At 39.8% G+C, this 25,453-nt stretch overlaps 1 protein-coding gene across 1 annotated transcript in view; it reads left to right on the plus strand.

The window, feature by feature from the left end:
• LOC308643298 (uncharacterized protein) overlaps positions 1 to 23,977 on the plus strand; it is a gene marked incomplete at its 3' end in the record, with an annotated part of 30,359 nt that extends 6,382 nt beyond the window's left edge. Inside the window, exons 4-5 of the mRNA XM_081283201.1 lie at positions 314 to 1,059; positions 23,898 to 23,977. Of these exons, the coding sequence (XP_081139327.1) occupies positions 314 to 1,059; positions 23,898 to 23,977 (826 nt within the window). The remainder of the gene's footprint in view (positions 1 to 313; positions 1,060 to 23,897) is intronic.
• Between the last annotated feature and the right edge of the window lie 1,476 nt (positions 23,978 to 25,453).

Below are 25,453 nucleotides of genomic sequence, written 5' to 3' on the forward strand. Positions count from 1 at the left end.
CAGAAATTTGAGGCCAGCCTCAACAAATTGAGACCCTGTCTCAAAAAGGATTGGGGATGTATCTCAGTGGTAGAACACTTGCCTTGCAGGTACAAGACCCTGCTTCTGTCTCCAGTACCACACCAAAAAAAAAAAGTAAGAAAAGAAAAAAGAAACCTGATGTGAATACCACTGTTTTGATAATAACTGTTCTTAACCTATAGTGCAGGACATTTAGGACATTCATGTTCAGATATTCATACATAAAAAGAGCATGTCTCATTAATAAACAAATCATTTGTTATGTACTGCTTCTATTTTTTTTCCTTTACAGAAGTCAAGTGGTAGAGAGACTCTTTGAACATAAACTAGGTAGCAAATGTGGAAAAGTATTCAGCTGGTCTGCAGATCCTTTCCTGAATAAGAAAACTCCTTCAATAAAACAAGATGAAAGGCTTGTGTGTAGAAAAGTCCTCGTTGGTCATTCATCCTTAAATGATACACACAGAGCTCACTCTGGATACAAACCATATGAATATTGGGAATATGGAGAGAAACCTTATAAATATAAGGAACATGGGAAAGCCTTCAGTTTTACCAAATGCTTTCTGAAGCATGAAAGAATTCACAGTGGAAATAAACACCATGAATATAAGCAATGTGGGAAAACCTTCAGTTGTTCCAGTTATATTCAAATACATGAAAGAACTCACACTGGAGAGAAACCCTATAAATGTAAGCAATGTGGGAAATCTTTTGCCTGTTCCAGTTCTGTTCGGAAACATGAAAGGACTCACACTGGAGGGAAACCCCATGTATGTAAACAATGTGGTAAAGGCTTCAGGGATTACAGTTCCATTCGAACACATGAAAGAATTCACAGTGGAGAGAAACCCAATGAATGTAACCAATGTGGGAGAGCCTTCTTTTCTTTGAGTAACTTTCGAACACATGAAAGAACTCACAGTGGAGAGAAACCTTATGGATGTAAGCAATGTGGGAAAGCCTTCCGTTCTTTGAGTAATTTTCGAAGACATGAACAAACTCATAGTGGAGAGAAACCATATGTTTGTAACCAGTGTGGGAAAGCTTTCTGTGTTTCCAGTTCCTTCAGAAAACATGAAAAAACTCACACTGCAAAGAAAGCCTATGTATGTAGGCAATGTGGGAAAGCTTTTGTTGATTATAGTTCCTTTCTAAGACATAACAGAACTCACACTGGAGAGAAACCCTTTGTATGTAGGCAATGTGGGAAAGCCTTTAGTTCTTCCAGTTATGTTCAAATACATGAAAGAACTCACACTGGAGAGAAACCCTTTGTATGCAAGCAATGTGGGAAAGCCTTTAGTGCTAGGAGCCACAAGCAAATAATATGATGCATGTCACTTTCGGTTGTGACGCCAGCTAGCCATTGAGATGATATGATTATGTTAAGATTTACATTCATATGGAAATTGGACTCCTGCTATTCACCTTGGCCTGCTACGGGACTCATGTTACGGGACTCCTGGAGAGTTCCCATTGGTTGGGGAAGGATAGTAGGAGGGAATTCCGGGGGAGGTGGGGGGGGGGCGGTTCCGGTAGACGCGCGCGTGGGTGGACCGGTTTTTGGCTTGCCGGCATGTGCGGAGTATTGGCGGCTTTTTCAAAAATAAAGTTTTGTTCCTGCTTGAGTGGCTCGTGATTCTGTGCCCAGCCAGACTGAGGCAGTTGGTGGCCCGGACGGGGAACGCCTGAAACTTAGAGGTGAGTAAAATAGCTCGTCCCTGAGGGAAGGCGACAGAATGGGTGACCATTTCAAAAAACAATGTGTTCTTGTTTTAATTTATTTTGTTTTTATTTCAAGCTCCCTAGCCCTAGAATTTTCTCAGGCGAACTGGGAAAAATGGTTGGCTCAAGGTTTGAAGTTATTCGGCCCTGAGAAAGAGAAAATTGATATAACCATTCTCTGCTCCATTTTTGTTTCATTCTGCTTCGGCTTTGTTTTTCCTATCTTATTGGGTTACGTTACCTTTATAGTAGATCAGAATCTAGTAAAAAACAAACCAAAAAACTGTTAAGTAAATTGTTAGAGGTCCAAACTATGGTAGAAAAAACGCTAGGTCAAGCAAAAGAGAAGGTCTCTCAAGCTAGTCAGAGGAAAATTTAAAGAAAGAAAGCTTAGAGGAAAAACAGCCATCAGGTGGAGAATTACAACAGGAGGCTGCTGCTAACTCCGTTCTATCACCAGAGGGCGTAATTCAACCAGCAGCTCCATCTACAGCTGAGCGGCCCTCAACTCCCATAGTTGATGGACGGAATTCTGAGGCAGGACCCCAAAGATTAGCATGCCCTGTACTTGAGCAGGCAGGAGGGCAACGAATTCACTGTGCTTTAGATTTCAAAACAGTAAAGCAATTAAAGGAGGCTGTAACAACCTATGGGCCGCAAGCTCCCTTCACGGTAAGCATGGTCGAATCTGTTACCAACTTGGACATGACACCAGCAGATTGGGCTAACATGTGTCGATCTGTGCTAAATGGAGGACAATATTTGTTACGGAAGGTTGCCAATGAGGAATTTTGCATGGAGACAGCTAGGCGAAATGCAGAAGCCGGTTACCCTCAAAGAAATCTAGAGATGTTATTAGGAAAGGGACCTTATGAGGGTCAAAGACAGCAAATTGAATATGACCCTGGCGTATACGCACAAATTGCTGTAGATGCAGTTAGGGCATGGAAAACTTTACAGGGGCATGGAGATTTAAAAGGTCAATTATCTAAGGTAATACAAGGAACTAATGAACCTTACGCTGAATTTGTAGATAGGCTTATTCAGACAGCCTCTAGAATATTTGGAAATACAGAACAGGCAATGCCATTTATAAAACAACTGGCTTATGACCAAGCAAATCATTGCTGCAGAGAGGTCATTAGACCATGGAGACATGAAGATTTAAACACATATATTAAATTATGTAGAGACATTAATGAACAAGGGCAAGTCTTAGCAGCAGTACAACAGGCTTTAGATGCTAGGCCAAAAACATGCTATAATTGTAATCAAACAGGACATTTTAAAAGGAGTTGCCCCATAAGAGGGGGGTTTAACAAAACTAGGTATCAAAGGAATAGAATACTGGGTATTTGCCCACGATGCCATAGAGGGAAACATTGGGCTAATGAATGCCGTTCTCAAACCACCATAGAGGGTATTCTGTTAACAAAAAACGGACAAGGACCAAGTGTTTACCCACGATATCGTGGAGAAAGGTATCAGGCTCCATTGCCAAAAAACGGACTAGAGGGCACAGTGCCCCGGGGCCCAAAACCACAAATATACGGGTCAATGGAGGAACCCAGCAGCACCATCAAGGTAGTGCCCAGGATGCATTATCCATTAAATCCCTCATCAGACAAACTAGAGGGAGCACAGGGTTGGACATCTGCGCCTCTGCCAGAGCAGTACTAACTCCAGAGATGGGAGTTCAAATCATTCCTACAGGAGTAAAAGGACCTCTTCCCCAGGGAACAGTAGGCTTATTATTGGGACGCAGTTCTTCTACACTAAAAGGACTTATGATAAGTCCTGGGGTAATTGATCCCGATTATGAGGGTGAAATAAAAATTATAGCTAGTTCTCCAAGAGGTATATCAGTGATTTCACCAGGAGATAGAATAGCACAGTTATTAATAATACCCAACCTGCATGATAAATTTTCCAGTTGTAATGTAGAAAGAGGTTCCAAGGGATTAGGCTCCACAGGTGTAGATTGGGCTATGCTGTCTTTAAATTTAGATTCTCGCCCAATGCTAAAATTAAATATTCAAGGACATGACTTTAATGGGCTGCTGGACACAGGTGCTGACCTCAGCATCATATCTCGTCAAGAGTGGCCAAAACATTGGCCATTACAACAAGCCACTCAAACGCTTCGAGGCCTCGGAGTGGCAACAAATCCCCATAGAAGTGCTATGGTATTAGATTGGAGGGATCCTGAAGGATGTGAAGGAACTATACAGCCCTATGTATTGGATCATCTTCCCGTAAATTTATGGGGACGAGATGTCCTAGATCAATTAGGATTGACATTAACAAATAACATCAATCCTAACGCGCCCACTACTAGGGCTAAACAAGGCTTTAGGAAAGAAAAAAGATTAAGATAACAAGAACAAGGTATGACAGCACCTATTCAAATAGATCAAGAAATAAATAGACATGGATTGGGTTTTCAGAAAGGGCCACTGAGACAATCAAAATTACTTGGAAATCAGAAAGACCAGTGTGGGTTCCTCAGTGGCCCCTGACTAAAGAAAAGATACAAGTAGCCCATGACTTGGTCAGACAACAATTAGCGGAAGGACATATACAACCTTCCGTATCCCCCCATAATACTCCCATTTCTGTCATTAAAAAGAAATCTGGTAAATGGAGATTATTACAAGATTTAAGAGCCATTAATAATGTGATGGTTATTATGGGACCTGCTCAATCAGGGATTCCCCAATTGTCTGCTTTACCAAAAACCTGCCATGTTTTAGCTATAGATATTAAAGATTTGTTTCTTTTCAATTCCAATTCATCCCGAGGATAGTCCACATTTTGCATTTACTATCCCTGCACTGAATCATGAAGGTCCTGATCAGAGATATGAATGGAAAGTACTCCCTCAAGGGATGGCTAACAGCCCAACTATGTGTCAAATTTATGTTAATAAAGCAATCCAGCCACTTAGAAATCAAAATCCTGAACTACAAATATTTCACTATATGGATGATGTGTTATTGGCACATAAAGATAAAAACACATTGCTAGAATGTTATGCCACACTTACAAACTTATTGAAAAATTATAATCTAGAGATAGCAATAGATAAAGTACAATTAAATCTTCCAATTAATTATTTAGGAGTTCTATTATCCTCAACCATGGTCCGTCCACCAAAAATTCAAATACGAGTTGATCAACTCAAATCACTTAACGACTTTCAAAAGTTATTGGGAGACATAAATTGGATAAGGCCTTATCTAGGCATACCAACAGGAGAGTTGGGACCTTTATTTGATATTCTAAAAGGTCCATCAGATCCAAATTCACCCCGCATGTTAACGCCTGAAGCAAGAAAAGCATTAAAAATCATTGAAACATATATGGAAAATATGCATTTGGATAGAATTGATATAAGTTTGCCTTTATTATTTATTGTACTACCAACAAAAAATATTCCTACAGGAGTATTTTGGCAAGAAGGTCCATTATTGTGGATACATTTATCTTATTCTCCTAACACTATTCTTACTAGATATCCTGAGGCTGTAGGACAATTAATACTCAAAGGAATAAAAGCAGCAAAGGGAGTGTTTGGGATTTCTCCCAATAAAATTATTACTTCATATACTATGGATCAAATTGATGAGTTAGCTAATGAGTTAAATACTTGGGCAATAATCATGTGTAAAACTAGTGTTTCATTTGATAATCACTTACCATCTAATCCTTTGTTGTCTTTTTGGTCTAAGCATCCTGTAGTTTTTCCAAAAATGACAAGAAAAACCCCTATCATAAATGCTCCAAATATATTCACTGATGGGTCAAACAATGGTACAGCAGCAGTAGTTACTCCTGATCAAACTTTTACATTTTTAGTACCCAAACAATCAGCTCAAAAGGTAGAGCTTAATGCAGTTTTACAAGCTTTTATGATGTTTAAAGATTCTGTATTTAATTTATTTTCTGATAGTCAGTATGTAGTTAATGCTATAGTATCCCTTGAAGATGCTGGTAGGATTTCACCTTCTTCTACTGTTTTCTCTTTGTTTTCCGCTATACAAAGTCTAATCTGGGACAGAAAAGATCCATTCTTTATAGGACATATCAGGGCACATACAGGATTGCCTGGAGCCCTTAGTATGGGCAATGAACTAGCAGATAAATCTACACATGACATACATATTTTCTCCACAATAGAAGAAGCTATAAATTTTCATAAAAGGTTCCATGTCAATGCTAATACTTTACAAAAGCGTTTTAAAATAACTAAAGAACAAGCCAGACATATAATAAAACAATGTCAAAATTGTGTGACATTTTTACCACAAGTTAATCTTGGAGTCAATCCTAGAGGACTGATACCTAACCATATTTGGCAGATGGACGTCACACACTTGCCAGAATTTGGAAAATTAAAATATTTACATGTTACAGTTGATACTTCTTCTGGATTTTTGATGGGCTCCCTTCATGCCGGAGAAAAAACTAAAGATGTTATAGCTCATTGCTTACAAAATTTTGTCACTGTGGGCGTTCCAAAACACTTAAAAACGGACAATGGTCCTGGTTATACTTCCACCTCTTTTAAACAATTTTGCTCATCATTTGGCATTACTCACATAACAGGAATTCCATACAATCCACAAGGACAAGGCATAGTTGAAAGAGCTCATCAAACTATTAAAATGTACTTATTAAAACAAAAGGAGGGAATTGGAAAGGGGTATATACCCCCCAAAGATAAACTTAAAATAACCCTTTTTACTCTAAACTTTTTAAATTTGGATTCATCGGGACTTAGTGCTGCGGAAAGACATTTGTATCCAAAAAATGTACATAAGCCTAAGGTACTTTGGAAAGATATTCTAACAGGACAATGGAAAGGTCCGGATCCAGTGATAGTCTGGAGTCGGGGCTCTGTCTGTGTTTTTCCACAGGAGGAACAGCAGCCGATTTGGATTCCAGAGAGATTAACCAAAACAATTTCTACAGAAAAAGAAGATGATTTGACTCAAATCCATAACAGCTGATATCCAGAACTCCAGCTTGGCTATTCTTACATCTTCGACAGTGATCAACCAGGATGCTTTTTTCAATATCTATTTTATTATTGCTTTTCCCACATCATAAAGTTCCATTTTAATTTTGAGCTCATACAGACATAAATTAATGTTTTTCTGATCAGTTTCATTTTTTGACTATGGAGTTTTTAAACATTGCAATGGAGATTTCACCTAGGTAATCTACAAGGCCTTTACTATTGTCTTATATGTTGTATGTTACGTGTGCACATTTTTGTTTTGTGTTGTATGTATGTGCGTATGTCCATATATCATATATGAGGAGCGCTCATAAAAATATGGATCCCAAATTTTTTTTTATTATTCACATGATTTTAATGGTTTAATTTAATTTGGGTAAACAGCTGTTGAAGACTGTTTTAATATGTGTACAAATAAGCAGGTTAACAGATCTGTTTGTTTACTTTCATCTTTCCTTTTCATTATATTTAATAATTCTTTTCAGGATAATGTAAATTGTTCTAAAAATTGTTTTCTTAATACCTGTTGAAATGTTACATTTTTTTTTCTTCTCTTCTCTTAACATCATTGTCAATCCCTATTTTCATCCCAGTGCCGGTGAAGACAAAGATGAAACCAAACTACAACTTCTTCAATAATTATCACAACAAACTGTATAAACTGATGCATCAATGAATAATAACTCAACAAGTAATGCTCAATTACTGAGTCGATTTATTTTGGGAGGAAATGGACATATTGATAGATTCCTCCGCTTTGAACTGCTTACAAAACTTGCCTGGACTATGTATCACTTGTATGCATTGTGCTCTATCTGTTGATGCAGCGAATTATGGCAGTGCTGGCGTATCTTTGCTGTAGTGTCACCAGTGATGCAATTTTTCCTAAAGAGCCGTCTATTGACTTGATGTCGTGGCATTTCTGTATCCTCCTCCCTTCTACTAGTGATGGTCTAGTTTTGGGGGCCAACTGAGGTGAGGCAAAGAACTTCACCCCCCCACCGGCACCAAAGTCAAATTTGGGGGCCAACAGAGGTGAGGCAAAGAACCTCACCCCCCCCCACTGGTGCATAGGCCTATCCACAGGTATGGCTATATACTGGACCGGTAGTCAGTGACGGGTATGATTCAGTTGCACTGGTATCAACCTAAGACAGGAGGCTGACGCCTAGAGGTCAGTTTTCCGATGACGGGTAAGAACCATATGTTGAATTGGACATACCTAACAGGCAAGGTCCCTAGCCACATTGCCTGTTGCTTAATTAAACAGAAGGGGGCAGATGCTAGGGGCCACAAGCAAATAATATGATGCATGTCACTTTCGGTTGTAAGGTGACGCCAGCTAGCCATTGAGATGATATGATTATGTTAAGATTTACATTCATATGGAAATTGGACTCCTGCTGTTCACCTTGGCCTGCTACGGGACTCATGTTATGGGACTCCTGGAGAGTTCCCATTGGTTGGGGAAGGATAGTAGGAGGGAATTCCGGGGGAGGTGGGGGGGGGGCCGGTTCCGGTAGACGCGCGCGTGGGTGGACCGGTTTTTGGCTTGCCGGCACTTGCGGAGTATTGGCGGCTTTTTCAAAAATAAAGTTTTGTTCCTGCTTGAGTGGCTCGTGATTCTGTGCCCAGCCAGACTGAGGCACTTTAGTTCTTCCAGTTACACTCAGATACATGAAAGAACTCACAATGGACAGAAACCCTATTTATGTAAGCAGTTGTGGGAAAGGCTACTATCATCCCAGTTCCCTCAAAAAACATGAAAGGACTCACACTGGAGAGAAACCCTATGTATGTAAGCAATGTGGGAAAGCCTTTAGTTCATCTGGTTACATTCATATACATGAACAAACTCACACTGGTGAGAAGCCCTATGTGTGTAGGCAATGTGGAAAGGCCTTCAATCAATCCAGTTCCTTTTACAAACATGAAAGAACTCACACTGGGGCTGGGGTTCGATCCTTAGCACCACATAAGAATAAGTGAAATAAAGGTATTGTTTCCAACTATAACTAAAAAATAAATATTAAAAAAAAAAGAACTCGCACTAAAGAATAACCTTAAATGTGAAATGTGGAAAGTCTTTTACTATCCTGTGGCCTTTTAGCAAAAATGAGAATGCAGAGTGGAGAGCCCTTTTATACATGTAAAGCACATGGGAATGCCTTTAGTCATCTTGGTTCAATTCACAGACCTAAAAGAACACATCATGGGGCTGGGGATGTGGCTCAAGTGGTAGCGCGCTCGCCTGGCATGCGTGTGGCCCGGGTTCGATTCTCAGCACCACATACAAACAAAGATGTTGTGTCTGCCAAAAACTAAAAAATAAATATTCTCTCTCTCTCTCTCTCTCTCTCTCTCTCTCTCTCTCTATCTATCTATCTATCTTTAAAAAAAAGAAAAAAGAACACATCATGGAAAGAAATCGTAGAATAAAAGAGGTGCACATAAGTCTTCAGTTGGCCTGTGTGTAAGAATGCACATTGGATTAAAGCCTTATAAATGAAAGTACAAAAAGTCATCAGTTATTATAACTTTCTAAGTCCTGTGGAAGTTCCACATGTAGTGGGATCTTATAAATGCAAACAATATGAGGAGCTTGAAGCAAAGTAAGTTTTGTAGCATGCTTCAGAAAATACACAAGCTGAAGGAAATAAAATATATTTGTGTGTGTGTTTATCAGTGTTTCATAAATTAACTCTCTGGGGTATTGCCAATTTTACTCTTGAAAATAAATGTTGAGGTGACATAATTTTGTTTTGTTTAAGCAATACTGTATAAGTTTAATAGGTAGTATTTTGTTTTCATTTTGAGACAGGGTCTTGCTAAGTTGCTTAGAACTTTGTTTAATTGCTGAGGGTGGCTTTGAACTTGTGATCCCTGTCTCAGCCTTGTGAACTGCTGGGATGACACATGCACCATCACACCTGGTAATAGTATGTTTTTAAATCGGGGAGCAAAGTTTTTCTCCTTTTCTTATTTTAGTACCAGGGATTGATCCCCAGGGGCTCTTTCCTACTGAGCTACATCTCCAGTTGTTCTTATTTTTTATTTTGAGACAGGATCATGCTAGGTTTCTGAGGCTTGCCTTAGCCTCCTGAGTTGGAATTACAAGCATGTACCACCACACTGGCTTCTTTCATTTTTAGCATATCAATTGAAGTGGAATTTATTTGTAATATGCCAGTTGGCTTAATTTTTAAATAATTGTGGTTAATGAGCTGTCAAAAAATTAGTTCTTATTGATTGTTGGAATTTTTCTATTGGGATCATGTGGCAGGATGTGTGTGTTCATATATATATATACATATATATATATATATATATATATATATATATATGCCTCTTTATCAAAACAAATGACATTTTTCATGATTTTTATATTTTTTACTTCTTGATATATATTTTCTTCAACAAGATTTCCATACATGCTTTTTTAGAAAGGGTTTTTAAAAACTCTTCCAATTTGTAGATTAACAAATGTCTTTTTCATTTTCTAAGAAGATAATCTGCAAATATCATAATCATGGATTAATTTATATGTTTACCACATTTTTCTTTGATAGTGAATCATTGTGGTTATGTGCTTAAAATTTAAGGTGTTTTTTCCTCACATAAATTATATCCTTCATGCTTACATTGTGAAAACTTATTTGATTGTAATTTGTTCCTCAGTCATCATACCAAAAGATACATCATGTTGGTGTGAGTTTCCTCTTGCCAGAGACCACTGGACCACAGTTTTATTTCAGTTTATATGAATTAATTATTGTAAAAAATCTCTCCACCCCCCCATAACTAATTGTTTGGTTCATCAGTAATAACATTCTCTATAGGATTGGTGTTGGTTTCGAAGGATTGGTGGCTATTCAGTGGATGCAGTGAGAGGGTGGATACAACTTATTCTTGGTAACCATAAGGTTCTTACCTGGAAGGCCAAAATAATGGGTGTGAAGAAAGACCTAATTCATGAGAAGCACCAGCCGGTTTCACAGTGAGAAGAGTGGAACTTTCCTTATTTAGGATTGGCGGGTTCAGAATGTCTTTCATTTTTACCAATTTTAGAAACACATATACTAGATGTCTTTGTTTTTTGCCTTGAATCATCCTTGTCACTGGGGGGCATTATCTGCTGTCAGCGGTATGTGACATGTCTCATAAGTCTTGGCCTTGCTGGAAGTGTGAGGCTGACTCCAGTCTTCTGGGTCTGTTTTTGTCTTTATCTCTTATTATAAACTCAAGTATTTCCTACAATGCACCTAACACTTACCTATAACTATAGATTTTCTTTAACTTACAATGGTGTTACCATAAACCTGTGGTAAAAGGACTCACACTGGAGAGAATCCCTAAATATAGAATGTGGGAAGGCTTCACTTTATTTGCATACATGATAATGCTCCTATCAATGTAAAGCCTGTGGGAATGCCTCTGTTCATCTTGGTTTGATTCACAGATATAAAAGAACACAGCATAGTGAGAATCCTTGAAGAGAACAGATGTGGAGAAGTCTTTAATTGTCCCACATTTAAGAATGCGCACTGGATCAAAACCTTATAAATGTGAAATATATAAGACAGTTGTCATTTGTAACAAATAGTTTCCAAGTCTTCATATAGAGCAGTCCTATAAATGTAAGCAATAAAGATCTTGATGCAAAAGAATGTGTAGAATGCTGAAGAAGATACATAAGCTGAAGAAAATGTTTTACAGTTTATGAATATAACATTTATCAGTGGCTCATTCTTTTTTTAATATTTATTTTTTAGTTGTAGTTGCACATGATACCTTTATTTATATGTGGACTGGAGGATTGAACCCAGGGCCTTGCACATGGTAGGCGAGCGCTCTACCACAGAGCCATACCCCAGCCCCAGTGGCTCATTCTTAAAGTAGATCCCTAGACTTTAGCTAATTTTTACTTTTGAAAGTAAATATTGAGGCTACATACTTACACAAGTTTTGTTTAAGTAGTGTGAGTTTAATAGTTTCATTTTAAATCAAATCACATAATAAGTTTTTCTCCTTTCATTTTGAACCTTGTTGAATCTGTGAATTAGAAATGTATTTCTAATCAACCACTGTGTGGTTAATGGGACCATTGAAAATGAGATTTTGTTAATTATGATTTTCCTATGGGGCTCATGTGTCAGGTTCTTACCTTTTACAGATATTTACTCATCTTTCTTTTTTCAAAACAAATGACATTTTTAAATGTCAGTGTGACTTCTTTTTTATAATCTTGATGAATATATATTTTTCAAATAGGATTTTGTACATTTTTAAAGAGAGGGTTTTTTTTTAAAGAGAGAGAATTTTTTAATATTTATTTTTTTAGTTCTCAGCGGACACAAATCTTTGTATGTGGTGCTGAGGATCAAACCCGGGCCGCACACATGCCAGCAAGTGCGCTACCGCCTGAGCCACATCTCCAGCCCCAGAGAGTTTTCTTAACCTTCTAAACAATTGGTAGATTAATAAATGTTGTCTTTTTCATTTACTGAGAAGATATCTGCAAATATCCCATCATAAATGTGGATTGGATCAATTTATAAGTTTGCCACACTTTTTGTTTGAGGTTGATCATCATTAGGTGCTCACAACTAAAGGTGTTTTTTTCTCATATAAATTTTAATTCTCATCCTTATGTTGTTAAAAATGTTTATTTTGAGGGCTGGGGTTGTGGCTCAAGCGGTAGCAGGCTCGCCTGGCATGCGTGCGGCCGGGGTTCGATCCTCAGCACCACATACCAACAAAGATGTTGTGTCCGCCGAGAACTAAAAAATAAATATAAAAAAAAATGTTTATTTTGATTGTAACTTGTCCTTCCACCAAGGCCATAGTTTTTGTCAAACAGGATGCAGTGAACTATACTAGTCAGTCCATCCAACATCTGTAAATGGCTGTGTGGCTCATCAGTGAAGGCATTCTCCATAGAGTGTCCATCAGGATGGGTATTTGTTTAGGGATTGGCTTGGATGCAGTGCAGTGAGGCATCTCCTTCTGTTGGAAGTGTTGATGGGCTGAATGCATTTCATCTTTGGTAAACACATTAGTTCTATCGGAAGCCAAAGTAATAGAAAGAAAGCAAACCTAATTTATGAGATATATAAGTCAGTCATCTTAGTGAGAATAGGGAAATCCTGTTCCTTTTTGTGACTCACAATGTATTCTGTTCTACCAGTATTTAGAGACAAATTTACAGGATGTCTGTGTTTTCATCTTGATCCATTTTATTCACTGAGGAACATTATCTGCTTTCAGAGGTGTGTGATAGTGTCTTCATAAGGCCTTGCTATGTGAGTCTGGCTCTAGTTTTTGCCTTTGTCACTTATTATATTTCCTACATTGCATTGGACAGTGTTCTCGATTCCACCGCGTGGCCAGCATGCTGATTTCATACAAGAGGTTCGTAGCATAGAAGTTAACTAGTGAGATCAAAATAAACACACAAGACTCAATTACCTTTTTCTTTGACCAGGTCTGAGACGGCCCTCCCTCTAGCTCTTGCCTCGAACTACCCGGTGGGGCAGCAAGGCTTACTCAGGACTAGCAGGAGAGAGAGAGAGAGAGCACACCAGGGAGTGGCCTTTTATTGGGGAACAAGAAATTCAGGGGAAAATTCCATCCAATGAAGGTCGAGGGGGGCAGCATTCCAAGGTCAGGGTCAGTGATTGGTCTCAGGGTCAATAGTCAGTCACACCCCCACACCGACAAGCTCTCACACCTGGAGAGGGTGGGGATAACCTCCGACACAGTTTGGCCAGAATGCCTCACACCCAATCAGAGAGGTGCCCAATCATGTGCTAGAATGGCTTTCCACACTCAATGAATACAGATGCCTTTCAACTTTCAATGTTGTTATCAAAAGCCCACATTAAGGTGACAATATCATAAATTCATATGTTAAAAATGTGCTTAATGCAGGTAACTTACTTTTTTATTTTATTTTTTTATTGGTTGTTCACAACATTACAAAGCTCTTGACATATCATATTTCATACATTAGATTGAAGTGGGTTATGAACTCCCAATTTTACCCCAATGCAGATCCTATCCCCTACTATCCTCCCTCCCCTTCCCTCACATCTTCTCTCTCTACCTCATCTACTGTAATTCATTTCTCTCCTTGTTTATTTTCCCATTCCCCTCACAACCTCTTATATATAATTTTGTATAGCAATGAGGGTCTCTCTTCATTTCCATGCAATTTCCCTTTTCTCTCTCTTTCCCTCCCATCACATGTCTCTGTTTAAAGTTAATCTTTTCTTCCTGCTCTTCCTCCCTACTCTGTTCATAGTTGTTCTCATTATATCAAAGAAGACATTTGGTATTTGTTTTTTAGGGATTGGCTAGCTTCACTAAGCATAATCTGCTCTAGTGCCATCCATTTCCCTGCAAATTCCATGATTTTGTCATTTTTTAGTGCTGTGTAATATTCCATGGTGTATAAATGCCACATTTTTTTTATCCATTCATCTATTGAAGGGCATCTGGGTTGGTTCCACAGTCTAGCTATTGTGAATTGTGCTGCTATGAACATCGATGTGGCAATATCCCTGTAGCATGCTCTTTTAAGGTCTTCAGGGAATAGTCCGAGAAGGGCAATAGCAGGGTCAAATGGTGGTTCCATTCCCATCTTTCCCAGGAATCTCCAAACTGCTTTCCAAATTGGCCGCACCAATTTGCAGTCCCACCAGCAATGTACAAGTGTACCCTTTTTCCCACATCCTCGCCAGCACTTGTTGTTGTTTGACTTCATAGTGGCTGCCAATCTTACTGGAGTGAGATGGTATCTTAGGGTGGTTTTGATTTGCATTTCTCTGACTGCTAGAGATGGTGAGCATTTTTTCATGTACTTGTTGATTGATTGTATATCCTCCTCTGAGAAGTGTCTGTTCAGGTCCTTGGCCCATTTGTTGATTGGGTTATTTGTTATCTTATTGTCTAATTTTTTGAGTTCTTTGTATACTCTGGATATTAGGGCTCTATCTGAAGTGTGAGGAGTAAAAATTTGTTCCCAGGATATAGGCTCCCTATTTACCTCTCTTATTGTTTCTCTTGCTGAGAAAAAACTTTTTAGTTTGAGTAAGTCCCATTTGTTGATTCTTGTTATTAACTCTTGTGCTATGGGCGTCCTATTAAGGAATTTGGAGCCCGACCCCACAGTATGTAGATCTGAGCCAATGCAGGTAACTTACTGAACATCGCAGTTGAGCCTAGACTACCTAGAATTTGATGAGATGACTTATATTATCCTATGGGCTATTTAATAATAAAATATTAAAGTATCTCATTTAATTCATTGAATACAGAACACTGTACAGTATCAGTTCTTATGGTCCTGAAAAGGGAGCCAAATGGACTGCAATCACCACTGCTCTCCAGCCTCATCAGAAAGCACAGTAGTGCATATCACTACCCCAACATGAGATCAGACTTTGAAAACCAAAGTCATTTTCTCCTGAACACATTCACTTTCTCACCATTTTCACAGTGAGAAGTTGTAAGTCAAACCCTCATAAGGTAGTGATCATCCTCATGTCAGTTAAATATATAAATTCACTTATTCCTTAGCATGATTACAATAATTCTCTTTAAATTTCCTTTATGAGTCTAAGGAGTGCAATATGTTCAGGTAAATTATCAGCAGAAGCCTTGGAAGGGACAGACAGTATCACTGTTGCAATCAAGCTTTTGTTTTTCAGAAGTTATGCCTTTGATGGTGAAGTTCTAAGCAGCCCTTGTGTGCCAGCATGCTAGACTGGAGATGTAGAATTAAGCAGGAATAATCCGGGCATGCTATACTCTAAATACAGTAGCAATGTGAAAAAAATTACTCTTGCCAATGCTAGTGTTTATATTTTTGTGAGAAAAGTGAGGTGGTGAACTCATGTTGAAACTTCCATTTATAAGATGAAATAAGGGCTGTGAATGAAAGAAATTAACGATGGCAGGTGACAATATAGAAACTGGGGTGTCTGCTCTGTGAAGGGTCAGTGTGTGAGTGAGTGAGGATGGCATTGTTGACCGCGTCTGTTTCCATACCCATTGCCTCCCTCCTTAACAGCGTGTCCACAGCTCTTCATGTATCAATGTGGACACTGGAGGTACTGCAGGCAGACCTGCCTGGTGGGACTGACCATCGTGATTCTCTGTGGACATACAGAATAGATCTTGTGCATTATTTTTGCAGTGGTTAAATGTTTTAGTACATGTCATGGGGGATCTTGGGTTTGGCCATGAGATTCTGGAACCTGAGCTTTCTCCTTACTTTAATCCATAAGTATCTGGGGTGTGTCTGTTTGCCGTCATTTTAGGATTCTAAACTACCTTTTATATATGGCCATGCCATTCTGTTGTACAGAGTGAGTGATGTGAAGTGTATACTCTCGGGCCCTCGAGTTCCGCCCATTTTGAGAATGGGATGTGGTCATTTGCACAGTGCTGACCGATCATGAGCTGCCTTTGGATTTTCTGTGTTTAAACACTGTAGGCATATGGGAACCCTTATCCTATGTTACTTGAAATGAAGTTCAATTAAATTTAGTTTAATTAAATTAAATTTAATTTTAAATTAATGAAGTGAAGTTTCTAGGAAAGATCAATCCACACCGCCTTACTTGTGTTTTTCCAAAGTTCCACTGTGCTTGTTCCTCCAGTAAGTAGTCATTGAATATATTTTGTAATGTTCTGGGAAATAAAAATGTCCAAGACATAAATTCAATTATTAAAAAAAATATATAAATCTGTACTTTCCATTGAGACTGACTTGTTAAATTTTCCTGTCTTTATTTTCACTGAGACTACTTTATATAACATGAGTGATTCCCCATATGGTGTTCATGGCCTCAGCTTTTTTTTTTTTCTTCATGCAAGTACAATTCTCTCAGTGTCCTTTTTCTCTGACATTCTAAAATGCCACCTCCCTGTTGCCCTTCACTCACTATCTGTTGATAGATTACAGTCTTCTAAGCGTAGGTCAGTGTTCCTTGTATGAACTTCCTCCTATTAACTCCTTGACGTGTACTGAATTTTTTCCTATTTCCACTTATATTTTGAAGCCCTGCCATTAGGATGGTATTTGGAGTTGGTACCTTTAGCGGTTATTAGGGTTACCTGAGTGCACAAGCTTGGACACTCATCATGCGCTTAGTGTCCTAAGAAGAGTAGAGAGGATGAGATAGAGCACTCTCTGCCTTGTGAAGACAGCAAAAAGCTTTCCATCTGCAAACCACGAAGATGGCCTTCACTAGGAACCAAACTGATCAATGGCTGGATCTTAGGCTTCCCAGGCTTTAGGACTGTGAGAAATACGTGCCTTCAGTGTGAGCCACTCAGCCCATGGTATTTTGTTACAGTACCTTGAGCTAAGACACCTATCCAGTGTCCTTTCCTCACGTTAACCACACACCGTAGCATGATCAATCCATATGGATCTACCAGAAATCTCTCACTTTTCCTCACTGTATTTCATCCTTACATTCTAACTTAAATAGGATTCTGTTTTAGGGTTCAGAGGAGAAATGGGTAGCACACTTAAATGTATAGTGAGTAATAGATTGATGAACGTACTGTGCCATTTCAACACAGATGCTGTTTCAGAAAGCCAGTGTGCTAATTGGAACATGATGAGGCCAGCCACGGTGGGGTAGGGGTGGGGGTTCATCACTAGCCCTTCAGGGGCAGCAGGCAGAAGCTACCAGGTGCAGTGAGACCCTGAGCAGGACATAAATGCTATTTAGCAGAAGCTGTGGCCCTAGCAGGACTGCCAAGCCCCCAGGACCAGGGTGGCAGACAGGAGAATAAGTGGCCTAACATCCCACTATTGGCTGATTTCCTGGTGGTCCATCTCACTTGCCAAATAAATCAGAAGCCAGATTGTGGGAACCAACTACTTACTCATCAACTTCCTGGGCCGCCGTGCAGGGTGGGAAAGAGTGACTCTAACAGATAAACAGGTCATCAGCACTGTCTGCTTTCTGCTTTTCCTTAAAGACTCAGGTCAGGTATTATATCTTTGGCAAACTGATTTGTAGTTTTTTAAAAGTGTCAAGATCATCAGCTCATTCCTCCAGGTTTCTACACAAAGCTTCTCATTAGAGTTTCTACATTTTTGTGTCTGACCTAGAAATCTCATGACTATAGATGAACTTTCTGGGATATATGTTGCACTTGGTGAGCCACCCATAGCTTGACAAAGAACAGCCCTGTGACTTGACAAATCTTCATACCAAGAATATATACTAATATTCCATCTCAGTCAATGATCAAAATTCTCTGCTTTACCTTAACATGTCTATTTAACACCCCACCAATGTGTTCTCTGACTGTATTCCTTAAAATAACCTTTGTGCTCTGTCTATAAATGTTATTACAACCCCTTTTTTATTCAACACACATCCCTAAAAATAGCTTTATCTATTCTAGGTTGTTAGCATTTCCATATGAATTTTAGAATCATTTTAGAACCAGTATATGACTTTCTATTAAATAAAGCTTTCTGAAATTTTTCCAGGATTATGTCAAATCTACTGATCAATTTGGGGAGAAAGGCCCCCATAACTATATTGAGTATGCCAATCCATGAATATGGTATTTCTCCATCGATTCAGATTTTACTATTTTTTTCTCAACAGTGTTTTATTATTTTTAGCACCACTATACCTCTTTTGCTAAATTTAACACCTCTTTCCACTGTATTTTATTATATATTATGAAAGGCATAAAGTTTAAACTTTTAATTACTCTTTGTTTATTACTAGTATGACCATTTGATTTTGTATAATGTCCTTTTATGTTCCTACTATGCCAAATTCATTTGTGATTACAATTAGTTGTTTTGTTGACTCCTTAGGAGATTATCTCTCTCTCTCTTTCTATACCAGAGATTGACCCATGGGTGCTTAACCATTTAGCCCCATGCCCAGTCCTTTTTTATTTCTTATTTTTAAATTTATTTATTTATTTTTGTTGATGAATGTTTTGATTTTATTTATTTATTTATATGTGGTGCTGAGAATCCAACCCAATGCCTCACACATGCCAGGCAGGCACTCTAACACTGAGCCACAACCCCAGCCCCTTGTTTTTTTATTTTTGAGACAGGATCTCACTAAGTTGCTGAGACTGGTTTTGACATTGGAATCTTCCTGTCTCAGCCTCCCCAGTCACTAGGATTACAGGCATGTGCCACCACACCTAGCAGGATTTTTTATATAGACAATTGTGCCATCTGTGAATAAATGGTATGTTGACTCCTGACCAAACCAAAACAATATATGGATTGTATAAAGTTTTAGTTTCTTATATACAGTGTCTCTCTCTCTCTCTCTCTCTCTCTATATATATATATATATATATATATATATTATATATATATATAAAATACACATATAATATTATATACAGTGTTATCTAATATTTCCATTTTGTGCTTTATAGATATTATTAGACACTTTTTTCTTTACATGAAATAATTGACTGAATTTACCTACATTTTTACCATTTAAGTTTTTTTCTTAATGTTAACATTATATATGGTTCACTATATACTTCCAGGGTTTTTTCCTCCTTCAAATACATCTTTTGGATTTTTGGTTAGTGGTAGGTAACCTCCTAAATCTTTGTTTTCCTGCAAATATCTTCATTTTGCTTTTATTCTTCACTATATTTGACTGAAGCAATTACTTTTCTTTTTTTTTTTTTGGGGGGGGGTACCAGCTATTGAACAAGGGTGCCTAACCACTAAGCCACATCATCAGCCCTTTTATTTTTTGAGACAGGGTCTCACTAGATTGCACACAGCTTCGCTAAGTTGCTGAGGCTCGCTTTTAACCTGCTATACTCCTGCCTCAGCCTCGGAGCCACTGGGACTACAGGCATGCACCACCATGATCAGCAAGGAGCAGTTATTTCTAGGAATAAATTTTAGCCATTTTTTCCACTGCTTTGGTCTATTCACTGTTCTTATTAAGCTTCAGCTTCCTTATTAACATAATAAAGTGGTAAAGCCTTTCAAGAAAAGACTTATTTTAGATAATGATCAAAGACATATAAATTAATATAGCGATGAGGACTTTAAAAATTTATGAAATGATTCTTGGTATAATGGCCTGGTATAATGGTCTGGTATAATGGCATTGAAATTGACATTCTCACTCATTGCAAGTAGAAACTGGTTACTACATAGCAAGATTGATAAAGATTTTCAAAGCTTTGAACGTGGAAGATTGAAAATACCTAAATATACTCAGAGATACTAGTTACAATATAATGAACACAAGAAAGTTAATGGAAGAATTGTGTCTTTTTTCTAAGAGGGAATAATAGGGGATCTGAGAACCAGACATCCTTTACTCTCCAGATGCCTTTGCCAAAACCTGTTGAGAGAAGTCACCATCCTGGCATCTGCTGCGTTTCCCAGAAGCTTAGCCTTTGAGCAGCCCAGCCCAGTCTGCTCCCTGGTAGGGGCTGGGTGACTGCTGATGAGACCTTCTGGGAGGAAAGTTCTACAAACTGAGACCTAAAGGAAGAATGGAACTGAGACAGTGTGAGAGTGGTGGGAGAAGGGGGTTCCCAGGCAGAAGGAGGGAGGGGAGAAAAAAGGGAGGGGAAGAATAAAGGCAGGGAAGTAAATAAGATTATACAGCTAGGGAGGGAGAGAGAGGGGACGGGTCTCCATCCACCCTCCATGGACATCCATCCTCCATGAGAGTGGTGAAATCCTCATCCCCAGACAGACTCCATGGGGAGGCCTCTGGGAACCTGCCACAGGGGAAGACATCTACAGAGATAAACCTCCGGTCCCTCCCACCATGGCCACCCCAGACTGGGCTGCAGGGCTCCCCAGAGGTCTCCAAGGAAGGTAAGTGGAACCCTGTTCCAGGGCCACTTTCTGGGATGCGTTAGCAAGTCCTGTGGGTGCTGAAGGCTGAAGATGTAAGATCAGAGAACACTGGAGCAGAGGAAGGCCCTGACTTGGGGACAGGTGAGGAGAGTGGACTAATATGAGGTAGGGGTTCTATTGCCCACAGCTGCTCCCTTCCTAAATTTGTTCTGGTCTTCAGGTCTGTTCTGGGACAGGGGGTGTCCCTTGAGCTGGATTATAGGGAGACATTTCTGAGCCAGAAGGGCAAAAAATGTATAGCCCCATATTGTTTCTGCATCATGTATGTAGCTTCTGCATGCATGGTATGTGCCTGTACATGTAGTTGTGGGTATGCTTATTGTTGTGGGGCAGGTCACTCAGAAAACACAGCAAGTCCCAGTTTTGTCCAAATTGAAGAGTCTTTATTTAGCCAGGTGGCTGGCAACTGCTCCCTGCAGGACCCACAACTTTCTCTACAAGGAACACCCCCAAGTCTGAGCATTTTAGGACATTTAAAGGCAAAGACCACATCCAGGTTGACATAGCTGCAAGCAAGCAGGTACACAAGCTGAACTGGGCAGTTAGCGAGACAATGCAGTGGGTACACTGATATTTCCCACAGGACTTTCCAGGTTGGCATAGCAGCAAGCAAGCAGAAGGGAAGTGGGTCAAAATGACCCTAGTTGGGTTCAAGTTAGAGAACGGTTATAACATCTACATAATCAATCTCTGTCAAGGTACATTGCCCAAGAAACATGGAAACCAAAGAGAACAATTTTACATTGCATAAGAATTGCCATTTTTCGTTGCCATGTATGCTATGCTAGGTAACTGTTAATGGGTACTGAGGTGGGGCTTTCCCGTGGGAGAAGCATTTCTTACATGATATGGAGTCTCAGGTAAAATGGCGTCTGTTTGGTCATTGCCCATATAGCCTGGCCTATAAAACTTATATTAGATTCTTGTAGCTGCCTTTACAAATTTCCCCAAGTCTGGTGGCTTGAAATAAGAAAAATTAGCTCTCACAGTTCTGGAGGACAAAAGTCTGAGATCAGGGTGTCAGTAGGGCCATGCTCCCTCTGAAGACTCAGGGAAGTCCTTCCTTGCCTCATTCAGCTTCTGGTGGCTGCATCTCTCCAGTCTCTGCCTCCATCTTCACACAGCCTTCCCCTCCCTCCCTCCCTCCCTCCCCCTCCCTCCCTCCTCTCTCTCTCTCTCTCTCTCTCTCTCTCTCTCTCTCTCTCTCTCTCTCTCTCTCTCTTTCTCTCTCTCCCCCCTCTCTTCCTTATGGGGACACCAGTCACTGGAGTTAAAGCCACCCTACTTTAGGATGATCTCATCTTGAGGTCTTCCCTTGATTAAATCTGCAAAGACCCTGTGTCCAAATAAGGTCACACTCTGGGGTAGATATGAATTTGAAGGGACAGTGTTTAACCAGCACAAATTCCTTGGGCATGGAGTGCTGTGTTCCTAGATTAACCCAATCTCAGATGAGCATCTGATAAGTGATCAGTAGGTTTATGTGGAATGAGTGACACCATCTCCGTTCCTGACAGAGAGTTTCATGGATGTCACTTACAGTGTGTATTTCACACCAGGGTAATTCTGTGTCACTGCTGAGCTCTGCCATCTTTGCCCCTGTATACACCCTCTATAGCACAGGTGCACAAGCAGAGAGAGCTGCAGAGGCTGAACAGCATCCCCTTGAGAGGAGAGGGCTCTGGTACAGGATCTGGGAGCCAGCCTGCGTGTGCTCCAGCTTGGGGCTCTGCCTGGGAGACTGCAGCTGAGGGGAACTCTGGCCCTTCTCCTCCCAGAGATCCAGGTTCCTGCAGGAACTTTGAGAAGGGTTGGAAAGTCTCACAAAGGGATTGTTCTGGGAAAGGAGAGAAGGGAGCACCTGCCAGGGGAGAGGGAGCTGAGAAAGCCCTTTGTGTGACTTCAGTAACATGTGCATTGAGGAGCAAGACCCCTGGAGCCTGCCGAGGGCAGAGGACATTCAGTATCAGAGGGGACATTAGCCTGGAAAGAGTAGAAGCCCTGGACTGCCATGGGGCCGATGTGGGTGAGGATGAGTGACAACCTGCTCCACAGAGAACCACCAGCAGTGACGACTGGTGGATAATAGCAGTGACGATAGGTGATGGCAATGATAGTCTTGCTGCTAGCAAGACTTGAGAAGGTGGCGTGGAACGCTCGGCATGTCACCCACACAGGGAACCCATGAGGGCAGGTCTCTGGTTATCCCAACACAGTGAGAATCTGTGATTTGAGCCACGGGTCTCCATGACCCCTCAACCAGAGGAAATTGTCACTGGCAGACAGAGGAGGTGAGATGGGCAGGCACAATGGGGTGGAGAGAGAAATGAGGAAGACAGAGGTGACAGATGTGTTCCAGTCATTGGTCCCTCTGGCTGGTTCTCTCTAGCTCACTAATGCTTATTTCATGTGTGAGATGACCCTCCCCTGAATCAAGCCAAATCGTCCATTTTTGGGGGTGGGATTCTGAGTCTGCCTAGCACTGCACTGACCATGGTGCTAAAAGAACACCTAGCAACCAGCTAGCAGGCAGGGTTGAGGGCAAGTCTGTGATACTGAAATGAACTTTGTCCCAAGTTAAGTACTGAAAATCTGTTCTCAAGAGTAGCTTGAGTTCATCAATGATATATATATGTGTGAGAAAAATGTATGTTCAAAAATTTTCTTCAAACTTAGACTGTAGATTTTGAGTTCCTTGAACTCCTTAGCAGATGATATACTATCCAGGTTGATCTGCCCAACTTGACAGTCTTATTTATATATCATCATGTGTCACTCCTGTCCCCCTCAGGTGCTCATTCCAATTTGATCAAAGAGTATCCTTGGGGCTGGAGTTGTGGCTCAGTGGTAGGGCACTTGACTGGCATGTGTGAGGCCCTGGGGTCAATCCTCAACACCACATACAAATAAATAAATAAAATAAAAGATCCATTTACAATTTAAAAAAAAGAGTATCCTTCTATTTGTGTGAATTCTCATAAAATGTGTACATTTCACATGCATACTTCAGCTGTGGCCCATTCCTCTTTGCTGGAGATCTCAGTCTTGTTCTTCCAGAACTGTTTGGAGTTATCCATGTTGCTGTGTCCCCGTCAGGGTTGTGCTTCCTAAGGCTGCCTAGATCTTCACCGTGTGCACTCACCCTGGTTTGACTCCCCACTTCTCCAGTTAGTGGGGATCACTCAGACTGCCCTGACTTTCTTGCCATCCCAGATGATGCTACAGTGAACGTCCTCAATCACACCCCCTCACCTGGGAGAAAGAAGGTCCTTCAGGTGGAGATCCAGGAGTAATTTCTGGGACTTGGGGTAAGTGTTCTCCTAATTTGGACATGAACATCCAGGTACCTACTGGAATAGCTGCATCCTATCTATCTTTATTTTTTTTAATTGACAAACAATATTTATACATGGTTATGTGGTAGAGCATGAGAATTTGACATATATATAGTGTGTGATGATAAAATTGTCATTCCCATCTCCTCAAAACCTTACTACTACTGTGTGTTGAGAACCTTCTGTCTTTTTGTTTTCTCACTTTACTAATTTAAGTTGTTCTTCTCTAGTGGCTGGTGAGCTTCAGATGTCTTAGTTGCCCTTAACCTATTGGGTCTCCTCTTCTGCAAATTGCCTATTTATCCTTTGTCTATTTTTTACCATGGTTCCAGTCTGTTTTCTTTTTGGTTTGTGGATATGCCTTGTAGACTCTAGATATTAATCTCCTGTCTGTTTTTAATGCTGCAGATATCTTCTTGCAGTCTGTCTTCTGTTCACTTTATCCACAGGGCTCTCTGTGATTGGATACATGATGTCAGTGTAACAAAATTGATGGTTTTATTTCTCTTATGTTTTGTTTTGTTTTGCTTTTCAAAGAAGTCTTCTCCTATTCTTTGATCATAAAGATCATCCAGCATTTCTTTTGTTAACTATGTTTGCATCTTCCTTGGCTTGGCCATTAATTGGTTCTTTTTTAAAAATATTTTTTAGTTGTCAATTGACCTTTATTTATTTATATGTGGCATTGAGAATAGAACCCAGTGTCTCTTACATGCCAGGCGAGTGCTCCACCACTGAGCCTCCCATTGAATTGGGTCTTTATTCGAATGTGTTATCATGGAGAGTCCAGGTCTGCTTTTGTCTCCATAGAAAGGTGCTTTTATCAACAGCATCCTGTCAACAACCCATCCTTTGCCTTTTGGTCTGTGCTGTCACCTTAACCATCCACTCCGTGCCCGAGTCTCCATTCTGACCCACGGGTCTGTCTGTCCTTCACTAGTCCCCCAGAGCTTTATTTCCATGGCTTTCTAGACCATCACGATATCTGGGAATGCGATTTCCTCCTCCCCTCTTCCCTCGTCATTCTCAAGAATGACATATTTTTTCATGATCTTTATTCTGCAATGAAAGTTTTGTAATAACCATGTCGTCTTTCTAAAAAAAAAAATCCATCTGAATTTTTTGATAGGTCTTCTTTGAATGTGTAGATTAATCTTGGGGAAGAACTGATATTTTTCTACTATTGTATTCAAATGTCATTTAGTTTTTAAAAAACTCTTCTTCCATGTTTTCTATTCATGAGAGGTTCAATTGATCTCCATGGAGGTCTTTTGTGTTCTGGGCTAAATTAATTCCTAGATATTTGTTTGATTTTGCTGCTATTGAAATGATACTTTTTTCACTTTTAATTATTTGCTAAGTTTGAACTTACAAAGAAATTGCAAATAGAATACAGAAAATTCTTGTACTTCCCTCGCAACTTCTTCTCTTGGC

Source organism: Spermophilus citellus (genome assembly GCF_964194105.1).
Source record: "Spermophilus citellus genome assembly, chromosome: 3".
Taxonomy (NCBI): domain Eukaryota; kingdom Metazoa; phylum Chordata; class Mammalia; order Rodentia; family Sciuridae; genus Spermophilus; species Spermophilus citellus.